The 15,491-nt window shown below is 41.7% G+C and overlaps 1 protein-coding gene across 6 annotated transcripts in view; it reads left to right on the top strand.

Moving 5' to 3' along the window:
• The first annotated feature begins 10,965 nt into the window (after window positions 1-10,965).
• The window catches only part of GABRB1 (gamma-aminobutyric acid type A receptor subunit beta1), a 107,940-nt gene continuing 103,414 nt past the window's right edge, over window positions 10,966-15,491 (top strand). For all 6 annotated transcript variants that reach the window (XR_005256900.1, XR_005256902.1, XR_005256901.1 and 3 more), the window contains exons 1-3: window positions 10,966-12,162; window positions 12,257-12,348; window positions 12,430-12,497. Coding sequence is in view for 2 of the 6 variants with exons in the window: in XM_038136538.1 (XP_037992466.1) it covers window positions 12,083-12,162; window positions 12,257-12,348; window positions 12,430-12,497 (240 nt within the window). In the remaining 4 variants the exon portion in view is untranslated. The remainder of the gene's footprint in view (window positions 12,163-12,256; window positions 12,349-12,429; window positions 12,498-15,491) is intronic.

The raw sequence follows: 15,491 nt of genomic DNA on the forward strand, positions 1-15,491 counted from the left end.
ACGTTTAATACAAAATATATAAAAAAATTTTGGTTGCCACGAGCAACAGTTGCACACTTCCTGCAGCACTCAGAAGCGACAGGCAGGGCAGAGAGGGGCAGGGGGCTGAGGCAGGGGAAGTTTGTGGGGGCTGCCATAGCTCAGAAGGAGAGGGGAGGAAGGCTGGATGCTTCCACTTGCAGTCTCCTTCAGATTCTTGCTTTCAGGCAGAGCCTGCTGCTCTACCTACTGGTTTTAAGACAGCTGCATCCTGCTGCTGGCAACTGCTCCCAGAAGGAACAAGAGAGAAGATGCACCAACAAACTGCCTTCCTGGAAGGCTTCATTGTTCCCAGTCAGTACATGTCTACTAATCCCAGAAGTATATGAGTCATGGGCAGATACCTGGGGAATGACTTAAATATTCCATGGAAGCCACAGTGAAGCCATTAGCAACAGCTCTAGTGATTTTCTCCCTGTCTTCCTGGTGCCTGGCTTGCACCAAAGGAGAAGGAGCCTCATTTTTTTTTTTTTTTAAGGAGGAAAGGAAAGAGTTGCAAAGTCTCTGGATTGTATAATGCCAGGAAAAACCTGAAAATTTTGACTATTTGTCTACACAAGTACTGCATAAAGAACCCAAAATCCTGCAGAAAAGTAAGTACAACTGAAAATTCTGAATCTCATGAGCCCTGTGGGGCTGACTTCTGGTTCTCAAAAGTCAAGCAGTACTTAAGAGGCCCTGTTTATGCTGCTCTTCCCTCATGTTGCCATGCTGGGCGGTTGGCGAGCTGTGCTCAACACCACCTCTTCACTGACAATGATGTTCAGCTTTGGTTTGGTTCATTTGAGAACTTCAAAGTTGAGAACTTTGCTTTGGTTTGGTTCGTTTCTCAACACTGCTCCCTTTGCTGACATAAAGCATGCACAGTAACAGACTTTCCTTTCTACCTTGAAAGAGATACAACCTTCATAACATTTGGAAAAATATAATGGCAGCAGAAGAAGCAAGGAATACAGTCACTTAAAGTTGTTCTGCATCTACCTTCTCACAAGAGATAGCTCATACAGTGGTACACCAATATAGTCGAACCTTCCTTGTAGTGAGAACATTTTTGTACTAAATAACAATATCAGCATTTGTGCATTAGGTAGAGAATATTCTCTTTCACATATTTTAGTATAAAAGCAAACAGAATGATTGGGGGGATAATACAAATAGAGCTGCCAAGCAGACTGGCCCAGAGGTAAACAGCTGAACAAATTGGTGTTTAGACCTGTAAGTTCTGCAAGTAAAAGCAAAATTTGCCATTGTGGCAATACACTAAAGCTACAAAAGACACACAACTAGTCTGCTCTTCATTACCATCTTGTGGTTGTTGCATGGAGTGGCATTACTCACATCTCAAAGTTACTGAGGAAAAAATTCGTATCTTCAGAAAGGAAAGGAAAGTAGCAGCAGTGGGCAGCACAAGGCAGGTGGTTTTGTTTTACGGGCATTAATACAAAGGCATCAGGCAAAGAAAACACTGTAAAGATAAGCAGGTAGAAAAGAGAAAAAATTAAATACTTCTCTCAAGTATTTTGAGGTGTAAATGAGTATCATTTGCAAGGAGCTGCTTGGCAAGCATAGCGTGCTGTTCCCTCCTGCTGACAGCAATGGCAGCTGAGACCATTTGACAAAGTAAGATATTTGTTAACCATTTTCCACAACTAGTTCCCAGATCTTCACTACTCACCCAGAGAGGTATTTTCCAGTGGTAGCCTAGCAGGGGGCCATGTCCTCAGTGGCAAGCAAGAGGGATCTAATCCCATTCTACAGCAACATGGGGAGCTAGCTCACCTCTTGCACAGTGAATAGTCCCCATATCTATCCACTGTATAGTCTCTACCTCTTCCCCTTCCCACACAATGATTCCCACACAAAGGAAAATTGCAGTGTAATTCCGCTTGGAAGTGACTTTTAGAAGTCATTGGTGCAAACTTCTCAAAGCGCAGCCAGCCTTGAAGTTAGACCAGGTAAGTCCAGGGCCTCTGAGGAGTTCCTCACCCTTTTCAATCTTCCTGGAGTATTTCTTATCCTTGGAGTATTTCTTATGAAGGGAGGGTAGTCTGCTCCTCTACAGAGAGAAATAAGTACAATAATTGACAAAGTGCGACACCTTTTTGCTTTTACCCAAGTGTATGAATCAATAGATAATTGATGTGCAGTGACAAGTAGTAGTTTACAACAGTACCAATATAAACTCCTGGACACAGTCACAGAGTGTGCCAGTTTGTGAACACCATGGGGCTAATCCAGTGGAGCTGCAGCATTTCAAGTCTTATGTACTAAATTGAATATTCCAAGGACAGCATGGAAAAAAATCATTATTATAATTATAAAATTCAGAGGGCATAATGCACTTAAAAACAGAAATAGTATTATACCTCAGTTACTTTTTACCTTTAAAGATGCACTCTTCAGATCCTTTCTCAGCTCTGCCATTGAATTCTGTGACCTTGGATAAGTCATTTAGGCCAAATTTTCCAACAAGTATAGCTCAGTCTACATGCATCAATTTATACATAAGACTGACACAGACCTTGTGGAGGTGAATTCCCAAATCTGCATTTAAAAGTTTCATCCCCACACCTCCATGTCTGAATTTCCTGTTCTTCAAATTTTAGAAAAGCTTTCCATATTTGTAGGAATATTTGAAAGTGTAAATTAGTTCAAATGCTCACAGGGTATTAAAAATGTGTAGAAATACTAAGTATTATTACCAAATAGGTCAGTATTTAACCAATTCCCATGTCCTTTGTTGCTTGGACATTTTGTCAATTTTGTCTCTTATTTCAGATGTTTAATACATAATAATCTTTCTAGATATTTCTCTGCTGGACACAGATATGAGAGTACATGAGATTAACACTCTCTGAGAAATACCCTGTCTTTGTGAGCAGGCCTCCACCATCACCTGCCTCACCTCTTAGCCCACTCAGAAAAGACAAATGAAGACTTCCACTGCTGATGGTGAAAATGAGTGGGTGGAAAATCAAAGGGACAAAGAGGAAGCTGAATATTTAACAGAGACAAATACACAATTCCAGGAGGTAGAAGGTAGACTTCACAAGATGAATAGTTTTAAGAGTATGGATAAGGTGCTCTTGCTGCCTTATTAACCCAAAGCTATATGTGATCTTTTCCTTACCCAAGAAGTAAAAAATCTACCCTGACTTATATATGGTTTAGATACTAGGGTCATTTAAGACCTGCTCCAAAACTCACTGAAGTAAACAAAAGTCCTGCCACTCATGATGGTGATTCTGGATCAGAACAAGATAGCATTTTTCATTCTGAGTTCCTTATTTATTATAGTGTTGGGTTTTTCTCTATATTTAAAATACTTTGTTTTCTTACAGGTTCTTACAGCCTCATTATTGCAGTTAAATCCCCTTATACAAACTTTCTAATTCTTCAGTTCTATTTCTGACTACAGGCAGCCAACATTTTGCTTTCTCAAAGGAAGGTGAAAAGGAATCTGACTTGTCTGCCACTCACATGGCCTAGCACCTCTCACTGAAACACATTTTGCAGATTTTCTGAAATTAAAACTTTGACAACATCCTGAGCTGAAGTAAAAATTAAGCCTTAATATACCAGGTGAAGGGAGAGAAACACTCTGAATCAAAGAACAAGCCACTTGAGGAGACACCTAGCAAGACAAAGAAAGACACAACAAAGAGGTTGAGAATATGAGAAGTCAACTCATGTGAAGGATTGCAAACCCAACCCTTACAGTAGGAAAAGATGAAAGATAAAGGTTTCCAAATCATTAATATATTATATTTGTTCTTTTGGCCTCTTCTGCACACAAAACTAAATCTTCTTTCAACCTCTATTTACTTCTGTCCCAAAATGGTACTAAAAACTGAAGCTAATACTAACATCACACAAATGCTTGATGCTGCTCAAGAGAATCTCAAGGGAACAAGGGGATGCTCCTGCATCCCTTATCTCACCTTTTACGGCTTCCTGAGCTTTAACATGCTGCTCATTGCTCTAAAAGAGAAGTCAAAATGGTTTCGCCCTCTGAGCTGGGTTTGAGGGCAGCCATAAAATATTCAGTCTTTTTCAAAATGTACAAGTAGTGAATAAAGCAACACCCCGTGCTGTTGTACTATCCCTCCCGAACACCTCATCTCAGAGCAGTTATCCATGGGAGCATCCTTGTGCCCCTGTGCCCGCCACTGCAGTGGGAAGAGATACCAATAGCGGCTAAAAAAATCACTAAAGTATCCCAGTTCTGTGAGCTGGCTGAGGAACATCTTTGCCAGTTCTCTGTCTTTGTGTTCAATTTCTTTTTTTCTTCAAATTCTTAACTTTGCACTTATTTTAAGGTTCTTTTTCAACTAGCTAAAAGCAGCTAAAATGACAGGGCACAATCCATTTCTCAGTATATGGACCACTTCCAGTGACTGCTGCCAGCCCACACAACATATATAAATCATGGATTTTAGACCTGCACCCCTACATCAGTTAAAGAGAGAAGTAAAATTACTTGTTGTCTTACACTTCCCTGATGACAAAGTGACTCCCAGCAGAAGAGATTCACACGTGCTCTTTATTTCAACAAGCCAGAAGCATCTGTCTCACTCTTCAAATGTGTTCCTGAGGCAAGAAAGGAGTGTGCAAGCAGCTGGTGTGTAGGACTAATGCATTTGTTAAAATCATGCCCACTTTGTTTTCTCCTAGCGTAGGTATGACTATGCATGGTGGTACCTAATGCTGTCATTTTCACGGCTGTAAGTTGACAACAGAATTCCAGGGGAATTTGCCATCATTGAAGAAAACAGCTTGCAAGTTTCCAGTCTGGCAGGTTTTATTGTCATATTTTGCTCTTTCCATAAAACTCACTCTTAAATGTGAGAGGTGACATATTTGTAAACATATTCTTGAAATACAATGCAAATTTTTCTTATTGTCACCTCCATCTTTGGAAGCAGCAGACAATCTTGATAATGAGTAGAAATATAAAATGCCTACCTTTTATGAGGCAGGTGCAACAGCAAGACAAAGAACTGTTTCTGTTTGTGATGCCCATTCTTGGCTCTGTTCAAGCTTTTCCTTTTTAGGGTTTTCACATATATAGGCACAACCAATATATTGTTAAAAAACAAGTACTATAAAATCTCAGCCAAAATGTCTGTTTCCTTTTTTACTGAACTTGGCTGTTTGAGGAGTATATGATTTGGATCCTGGGTCTTCAGTGCACTAAGAATACTTTTGGGTAGTTTTAATTTTAAAACTGGAAGTGAAATAGAAAAGGCCTGTGTTCAGCACCAGTTTTCATCACAAATCAGATTTAAGTCAAAACTCCAAAACTTCTAATGTAAAACCAGCTTTGAGGAACAAGTATCCAGGATCTTTAACCTTCTCAGCAATATAATACACCAAATAAGCAGAGGCTACTGGAGATTATAAAGGAGCTGGAGCTACCATTTCTATGGAAGAATTATAAACAAGAAGTAGAGGCAGAAAGCAATGTTACCACCTTTAAATCCACAAAATACTTGAAATTGGAAGGGGAAGCTGAGTAGCCTACCACGTGCTCAACTGCAGAGCCAAGCTCACTTTCTTCTCTGAGATGCATTAACCTTGAAGATAGACCAGGTTGCTTAGGAGCATTTTTTAATTCAAACCTTCTTGAGAGTATATAATGCAAAAATGTATATTTTCTCAAAGAAAATTTAATTTTGATCCAGTTTTTACTTAGTTCTTCCTGAGAAAGGAACTCTCTGATCTACACAATTATGGAAGATATCTCCAGAGAAATTGCATATGTGACTAAACTCAGCCATTCTATCTCCTTATTGCTAGAAGACAAGCTAGGCCTTTATTTACATGACTCACATTCACAAGTGTTTGTAGTGAGTGCATCACATCACTGGAATGGGAGAAAGAGACACATTGCATTCTAGTGGCTCTGTGTGGTAAAATGCTTCTGAGTATGAGAATACTATTATAACCTGATAATTTTAATAGGGATTTGCAGTGAGCTGCTTCAGAAAACAATGGAAAGGCAAATCTGGGTTATATTAATCCATTTATCAGAAAAATAATTTTTGAGCCATTCAACTAACAGTGTTTCATCTCTTATGCTAAAAAAAAAAAAAAAAAAGACAAAATAACCCCCTATACAAATGAAGAGAGGAGCAGGCCTAAAAGCATAGAAGCAAAGTTCTCAATCCTACAAATGTAAAAGCACCTTGCCACAGTATGCATCAGCCTCTTAAAACCAAGGGAGCTGCTTGTAATCAAAAGGTATACATGTGCTCAATTTCTCCAGGATAAAACATCAGGTGTTAACTCTTTCTGTCCTTCTTCTGACATACTGCCACTGCTGAAAAAACTCAGCTTTTAGGAGCTGTATAAAAGGAAGCATCTGAAGTACCTTTAAAGAGAAATCAAAACAATATCATCATTCATATGTCTCTGTTCTCTAAATACCTCCTTAAAACTAGCTTCTGCTAATGCTGCCATCAACTGCCTTCCTTTTTCCAACAACACTTAAGATGACTGGCTCCTTGTAGTTAATATGTCCATAAAAACTATACAAATGCACACAGACTAACTGCTGCCTTCAACTTCTTCCTGTCTGTCTGAACACTTGTGGCCTGTCTTCCTTACTTACCCTGAATGGTCTGTTCTCTGAAACTAAAATTGTCTTTTTTTATAATCTCTATAGCAACTGGGACAAAGACCTTGATCTTTAGCCCCTACTACTTCTCTTGAGCCAGAATCAGAGGCTGAAGGAGCTTCTGAATCTTTCACAGATGGGATGAAGACTTTGAAGCGAGGTTGCTTACCACAGGTGGTGAGGAGGGCAGGCAAGGAAAATGTGCTGCTGGAGGGTTTTCTGTCATTAAGGATGCAGTAGTGGGCATGTACACCTTGAGATGAAGCAAATTCTGTAACGTTAAGGATGGATGTTGAATGGTGGTCTAGACAAAATGCTGGGAAATCTAAAAAGGGATTTCAAATGAGTAGTACATTTGTTTAGCTGGCATGATTAAAGACTTACTAAATTACCCTGGCTATAGTTATTACAGGACAAAATCCTATAGTTCATGTGTTCTCTTTTTGACTATTAAAAGTGTATAACTGATTCACAGTTTTGATATTTACTATTAATTCCTTAAAAGAACTGTCCTAAACACTTTACAGTCCTTTAAAACAAAGTAGAACATACACTAGAAAGATCTTAATTGATCTTTACAGGGTATAAAAAGAGGGAGGAAAATGGAGCAGAAAGAGGAACCTTTTTATTTTCTGAGATAAAAATGAGGGCTTGCTGAGAGACACAAAGGAAAGAGAAATAGGTGCGAGGGTGAGGGGATCTCTTCAGTGTGTAGCAGTACCACACTGCCTACAGACCCCAGGATAAAGCACAAGTTCAGCATGGCAGTCCTCAGCTCTTGTTGATCGCTTGTGCAGCTTTGCTGCTGCACTGAAATCCCCAAGGCACACTAAAAGTACTTCCAGCTTGCAGTTTTCTGTCATTTGAGAAGATGGCTCATGAGCTCTGTTTGACTCCAGGGATTGCTGTAGGTACAAAACAACAATAGCACTATCACTAAGCAGATGAAATAAGTGACCTATTTCGTTACCTGCCTCTTTATGTATAAATATGAATAAGATTTGTTTTTTACCTGCCCAGGTAGTCATTTTACAATTCCAAGGTTTCACTTTGTAGTTTTCAAACCCAACCATTCATCTTACTTGTTAAAAAAATTGATCTAAAATTTTGAATTTATATTATTGATATAATTACTGCAAAATGTCGCCTGCTCAGTGCCAAGTAAAAAAAAAAAAGTGTACCCATCCTAATTCTCATTTTTCTTTAAGCTGTGTATGTATCATGCAAAATCCACACAGCAGTACCAATAGGACATAGATTAGGAGTGTCCTGGGTCTGCAAGTCCCTATTTGCAGTTTCTCAAATCCTGCCAGTATTAATAAATATTAACATTTTCAGTCATCACCTCCCCATACAAAGTCTACAGTATGAGGGACACCATTTGTTTTGAGCAGAAGCACAGAAATACCTACTTTCATTCTACTTTTCAGAAGGCACAAAATATCACTAGAGAGAGATTGTGTAGTCATGATGTTTGCATTTTTTCCCCTTTATTTCTTTAAAACTTGTGGTCATCCTAAATCAGAACATCTGCCTACAGAGGTTATCTAGTGGGACATAGAAAGAATTTCCAGATTTCCCTTTTTCAAGTGATCTTGCTTTTTGCTTTTTTTTTTTTTTTAATTAGCCAACATTATCTGAGCAGGACATTATCTTTGCATGATGTGCACTTTCTGATGCCAAATTAAAATAAGAAGTACAAAAACAGTATTTAGTAAAGTGGAAACAGTAATTTGCATAAGAAAAAAAGATGGCTTCCTGAAAGTTTAAACATAATGAAGGTAAAAAAATTATGCATTTGGCCCAGGATAGTTTCTGCATCAGTCTTTATGATTATATTATTTGTCTTGCTTCTAGTAAGCACTTGACATGCCTTAGAATATGAAAAAAAGGTCATGGTTAATGCGTTAGAACTAATGGATTTCAATTGGTTTAGTTTATTAGTGCTTACATATGTTGAACAAATATGAAATTATTCCCTGCCCAAAAGGTCTGCCTTGTCTAACACAGACCAGAAAATATGTTTTAAAAATCTTATATACAAGCTGTATGTCTATCTCATAGACCCTATATGTAATAAACCCATAGTAGAATGTATTTGGAAAGGAACTTGGCACTATCATTAGCAAGGGTTTCAAGAAAACCTATTGAACAACAGTATGAGGAAATAACCATAATAAGAGCAGAAATTGAAGCCACCACACGTGTTTGAAAACCGAACTGGGTTTGGTACAATGGGATTACAGCTCCCATAGGCTGTGAGCTGACTACATCCCATGCCACTAAACAGCACAAATGGGTCAGGGTGGTAGCTCAACCATAGGAGATCATTTCACTGACAGAGTGGGAAGGAAAGGTAATAGTAATAGAAATACTTAATTATTTCTGTGAAGGTAGAAACTTCCATGCAGAGGACATGCACTTTTCTTGGTATAGCAGCTGTGTTATCTCCAGTCTTATTAGAAAACCACAGATTTATAACGGCATATCTCAGAGGTGAGAGAGAGAACTAAAAATATTGAAAACTAGTGCTAAAACTCTCCAGATTAAGCTCCTAGAACTTTGGACACTAAGCAGCCCGATTTCCAAAACTGCAAATTATCTACTTAGTTGCCTGTACTCTGGGGTGCTCAGCAAATTCCAAGATGCCCAAAAGCCAAGTTGAGTACCCACCAGGTTTCACTCAGCCTGGGTGTTTGAGCAAACCCCGTTGGAGTGGATGGAAAGATACACTGCTGTGTTTTGAATCGAATTTATTGATTGCAGAAGCAGCTGCCATTTGAAGCACATGTCAAAAACAGATTACCAGATGTCTCCTCACCTGTACAAAATTTTAGAAAACATTTGTAAACAATAGTCATAATATTTCAGTGCTAGCCCCTTCCCCATAGTCATTCAGTTTGGATGTCTTTGTCTTTGCACAAGGGGTTGTTAAAGAGATCCTGAAGCAAGAACTATGTCACATGGAGTGTTTTATCAAAATTACGTCAAAATTCTTCCACATTGGAGGTCTAGAAAAGCATACTATATTCTCCTGGAAACAGATGATCTGCAAAGAGAGCAGAACTTCCAAATTCTTAATTCATTGACTACTTCAGCTAGCAACACTTGTGAGAGTGGAAGTGCTGCTGATAATAATGCACCTTTTTCAGTCCTGAAAACAATGGAAAACAGGTCTCAGACATGCTTCCATCATTCCCTTCCCCATCCCCCCCCCATATAGGGCAAGAGAAACCCTTCTCACCCCCTTTGCTCTGGCAGTGTAATGCCATGCAGCTCCTCCTTTGTATTGTTATTAAAAATACCATATAAATCTCTCTGTTCCCAAGCCTCCACTACTGAGGGATCTTTTCAGTATTGTCTCTACACTGCAGGATATTTGCAGTTGTTTCAAAAACAAATTTAGAGCCCGGATGTCCCCAGTAATCAAGCTGTACAAAGTGGAGTGGAATTTCAACAGTTTGGATCTCATTTTTGGGATGCTCAGTGGAGGAAGCTTGAGGAAGAAGCTGGTCTCCAGAAGCTAGGACAGCTTGGTTGGGAGAGCTCTCAGAGGAACCAGCTAGCCAATAAGAACATCCTCATCCCTCCTGGAAGTATATTTGCTGGGCTGAGGCATCCCTGATTTCAGGAGACTTGCAGGACAGGCTTTGCTCATGCCTTCTCAGACCAGACGGTAAGATTAGAAATTCACCTAAAAGAGTTCAACCATTTTTGGGCATTCAGTCCAGGAGGCAGACTACAGCTCATCTGAACTAAAGCTGCCCTGAAACGTGCAGCAGATTAAGACTTCTAATAGAACAAACCCCTGCACTTATGCCTTAAGACAGATTTTGGCAAACCTTGGAGAGCAGTGGTCTCCCTTAAATACTGGCATAACTGACTTTCACATGGCTTGTGACAAAGCTAAATGTAATGCTGCATACCACCAAGAAGTAAAATATATAGCTCTATGGCAAATCCTAAGTCAGTGCTTCTGAAGACCCAGGTAACTTTATGATGGCTGTGTGTGGGATACAACTCTAATTAAAGATACTATCTGGCAGAGAGCTATAGCTAGGATTTTTTTTTTTTTTAATAAAAAGAACTCTACCCAAGCCACACCAATTATAATTGAACAAAACTCTCTCCAAGCAGCAATCCTAAAGTACTCTCAAGTTGAGCTGGGAGGTCACATTTTTCAACAACTAATTATTGATCTAGGAGGAAAAGAAAAAAATATAAAACGCCTCAAAGAAAATCGAAAATATTTATTATATACTGTTACAAAGAACTGATAAAATGATAATTTTCATAAATTTGTACACTTATGGTTGGAGAAAGCAGATGTGAGATGAAGGACTCCCATAGTAATCTCTCAGGAAGCATGTTGGGCTCCTTCTCCTAAAGGGACAAATTTTCATAGAAAAATGCGTTGTTCAAAAATTTCTTCCAAAAGCTGCTCAAAACTATCACTGGAATGTGTGTCACAAACTATATCAATATTCCAGCATTTTTCAAATATCGTGGCATATTTCAGCTACAAAAATCACCAAGTCTGCCATTTCTCAGAAACAAGTCTGCGTGACGCTGTAGCAGACTCAAAAGCATCCAATCCGTATCCCAAGGGCACCGCACGCAGGACTGTGAAGCGCACAGAGGTGATGGGTTGAACCTGAAAGGGATAAATGTTATTTCTGCTGCGCTACGATGCAGTGTAAGCGAGCGGCGACGGCAAAGTAATAAACTATTCACAGGGCTCCGATCAGTTACTGTGTAATGATGCACGAGAAAGGTCAGCATCCATTCCGAGAGTCTTAAAAAAGAAGTTCTAAACGCAAGATCAATTACATTGGTTAACACATCGGAACTAAAGATCAGTCACCCGGGGCACCGCGGGTACCGCCGCGGGGCAGCCCCCGCCGCCAACCCGCTGCGGGAGCGTCCTCAAGCCTTCGCCGCTTGAGGCCACCTGCAACAAAACGTGCCACTTCTGCCCAGTTGGCCATGCCCCTTTCACATCATGGCTAACACAACGTCGAAGGGAATTTTCACGCCGAAGCGCCCTCAACAATCTTTCACTGTCACTTGACGGGAAGCCGGCGCTCCAGCGAGGGGGGGCGCGCCCGGCGGTTGCAGCCCCTTCCCCACGGCAGCTCGGGGGTCTCGGTCCCGCTGCGCCCCGCCAGCCGCGGGGCCCCGCCGCCCTCCTCGCTGCCGCGGTACCTGTTGTGGCGCCGCGCCCTCGGTATCCCCCCGCTCCCTCAGCAGCCCGAGGCGGGGCGCGGCCCGGCCGGGCCCGGGCGGCCGGCGCGGGCAGAGGGGCGCCCCGGGGCCGCGGCGCTCCGCTCGGCGCATGCGTCCCGCTCTCGGGAGTTGGTTCTCCTCGCCGGTCCGCACCAAGTTCCAATCCGCGGCTCGTCCCCCCGAGAGGCGGCGGCCGGGATGGGGGCGGCTGCCAGACGGGCCGGCCCGCGGGCGCTGCTGCTGCCGCTGGCGCTGGCCGTGGCGTGCGCGGCGCGCAGGTGAGCGCCGCCGGGCTGCGGACGGAGGGAGGGAGACAGGCGGGCGCGGGGCCGCCCGGCCGCCTCCCTAACCCGCTTGTGTTTCTTCCCGCAGCGCCGACGGACCTAGCAACATGTCCTACGTGAAGGAGACTGTGGACAGGCTGCTCCAAGGCTACGACATCCGCCTCCGCCCGGACTTCGGAGGTGAGGCGCCCGCGGCCCCCCGACCCGCGCCCCGGCCCCCCTCCCCAGGTCCGCTAACGCTGCCTCCCGCTCCCCCCGCAGGTCCGCCCGTGGATGTGGGCATGAGGATAGAGATCGCCAGCATCGACGTGGTCTCGGAAGTCAACATGGTGAGTGACCCTCGGGCTAGACCCCACGCCGCCCCGGCCGTGCGGGCGCTGCCGCAGCCGCGGGGCCCGCGATGCAAGCGGCCGGGAGCCCGGCTGCGCGGGGATGCGCGTGCCGAGCCACAGCGATTGACACAAAATAATCGAGCACGCCGCAGTTGCTAGGAAAAGTTATTTGTGTTTTTTGGGATGATGTTGGCATGCCTGCGGTGGTACTTCAGAAGAGCTCCCTGCCCTGGTCGGAATACCTACTGCAGGTTTGTGGTTGTGGGTCCCTCTTGCCCCGGTTTGACCTTGTGCGTAGTCAGCAGCTGCCGTCGGAGATGCTGGAGTTTCTTGAACTGTAGCAGCAGATGGCCAGATGTGCGTGTTTTCATGTTAAATTATTTAAAGAGTTAGACAGTTCACTTTGAATGCTAGTAGCCTTGAGTAAAAGGTGCAAAGAGAAATAAGAAGGACTTCTAGAAAATGCTCTATTTCTTGTAGAAGGGAAAAAAATAACAACACTGCAGAGTAGGTACATAAGGATGCTTCCAACTGTCAAAATCAGAAGTCTCATAGCTACAGGTGTGAAACATACTGCATTTGATTTCAGTTCTCCTGCAGGAAGCAAAGCTAATAGACAAGCAGATTTAGAGAGCAAAAATGTGACTTTAGTGCCTGCCTCATTTGACAGCCTATTCCCAGAAGAAGACAATGAATCAGTTGCATGTTTGAACGTTGTACAAAATCATGTTGAATTAGTCAGCATCATGGGCATTTTGCTCTCACTCTTATGTTTGATCTCACTTGAAAATCTCAGTTTCTTTCTGTACATAAGGGAACACCTACTTAGTTAAAAGAAGGTTAGAAACCTTACAGTTCCATTCTGATCAGCTGTTTATTTCACTGGGTGATATTTGCCTGTTTGAAGTAATTTACCCAATGGTGGGGATTTCTTCCTTGGTATATTACTGCCGTGAAAGCTCTTAATTGATTTTTTTGTTTTGTTTTCATTCTTAGGTTTTTTTCCCTGTTGTTTGTTGTATGTATCACAGGTTCTGTTTGTGTGCTACTGTTTTATTTGCTTATGAATATGCATGGTAGAGTGGGAAGGAAACAGAATTTGTCATATTGTGTATATCGTACTAAGGTCTGCAGACTGCTAATGCCACACAAAGACAACATTTTGCAAGTTTCAGCTCCTGGCCTTCCTGTTGCTGCATTGTACTTTCAGGGAGGAACATGGTGCAGACTACACAGATAAAGCAGAGGAAACAGAACACAGACCTTATCAAAATAGTTGAAGAACAAATCTACTCCAACTCCAAGCTATTTCTATGACACTGTAGTGGGTTTGCTGCTTTCACATCTGGAAAAAGCCAAACAGAGCAAAACACAAAAGCACCTGTTCTGAAAAGTCCAAAACTTATCTTATAAAGTCTCAACACCTGAAATACTGTTAATCTGTAGGGAGGTGGGTGTGACAGTTTCCAATGACAATCTCACAGGGCATTAATTGTGTTGCACCAGCTCACAGCATTTCTTAGTTTCATCCTGTACCTGTCAAAGCTTTCTTCTCCATTCTAACACTTGCACAGCCTCTGAGAAAGAGAAGTTATATGCTAAATGGATTGTTTGAATAATCTTTGTGTGTAGGGGGCAGCTTGACTATAACTGGTCAAAAAGAAAATGTTTTCATTTCATAAAATGCTACATCTCATAGTGGAAGGAAGCAGCTGGTCCCAGCTGTAGCTGTAGCCATTCCTGAATGCAAAATACGGAGTCTCATTCTGAATCAGTTTAAAAGGGCTTTGATATCACAAGTGCTACCTGTACATACCCATATCTAGTGTTCTGTGTTGCAAGGTCTTTATTGTGTTGCTAGAGATTGTCTGCATGGTTTTGGACAGTGATCAGTAATTTCAACCACCATTGAAAAACAAGGCAGTTGATATCTTGGCATAAGAAGAAAAGTTTTTTTACCTTGTAAAATAATGCTTTTTTTTTCTAGTACTTTTTTTATTTCTGAGAAATCACAACCTTGAGATGCTTAATGTTGCAGTCACATGTAGGTCATTGATCTTCTTTTCCTTTAAATTGTCTTATAGATTTTTAAAATTTATTTAGTAAGAGCTACTGTTTTGTGGCTTCAGAGCCAGAAATGTTTTTCAGAAGATTTAAATTTATAGGGTCCTCTGGCTATAGAGCAGTTTTGTTGCTGAAGGAAACCACGAATAGGAGCCGGGAGAGCAATACCCTCATCATGTGAGGTCCTCCTGACGAGAGAGTTCAGTCAGTTTCACCCTAGCAGTATTGGAGGGAGTTGTCTAATCCCTTGGCTTTCCTCAGGAACATGAAACCTTATATCCAGAGTGACAGAGTGACACATATTCCCAGTCATGGTCCCCACAGAGTTAAATTTTGTATTCCAGTCTCAATGCATAAATAAGAGTAAAGATTATATATGTAGAAGGGGAGAGAGAGAGAGACTGTGAACAAGATGCTTTCCTTTGGTGTATTGGGTGGGATATGGTCATGGCTGTAGACTGTCAGCCATGTCGACAGGGTGATTCGTATGTCCAAGTACATCCAGTCCTCGGGTAAAAAGTTGAGATATAGGCAACAGAATTACTTTGAATTCTGCAAGCACCAATAGTAGTAACTGTCTGTTCAAGCAGCTTGGCTGGTTGAAGTGTCTTGTGGTAATCTGTGAGACTATTGTAAAATACTTTACTCAGTTAATGAAGCAAGAATTGCACTGTCTTGAAGTCAACTGTTCTGGTTTTTCTCACTTACTACTCAGTCCTCATCTCCTCAGCTCATTAAATAGCATTATTTTATACCTGCTTGGTAGTTCAATAATACTGTGGTGAGCTGCCATACCAACTTTTACAGAAAGATTAATTGAAATGCTCATTCTTATGACTCTGCCATTTGACATCAGATACGTCATCTTATGGTGATTTTTGCAGGTAATAATCTGAAGAGCTTGTCATACAACAAACAAGCAGGAGA

This window comes from Motacilla alba, chromosome 4 (genome assembly GCF_015832195.1).
Source record: "Motacilla alba alba isolate MOTALB_02 chromosome 4, Motacilla_alba_V1.0_pri, whole genome shotgun sequence".
Classification (NCBI taxonomy): Eukaryota; Metazoa; Chordata; class Aves; order Passeriformes; family Motacillidae; genus Motacilla; species Motacilla alba.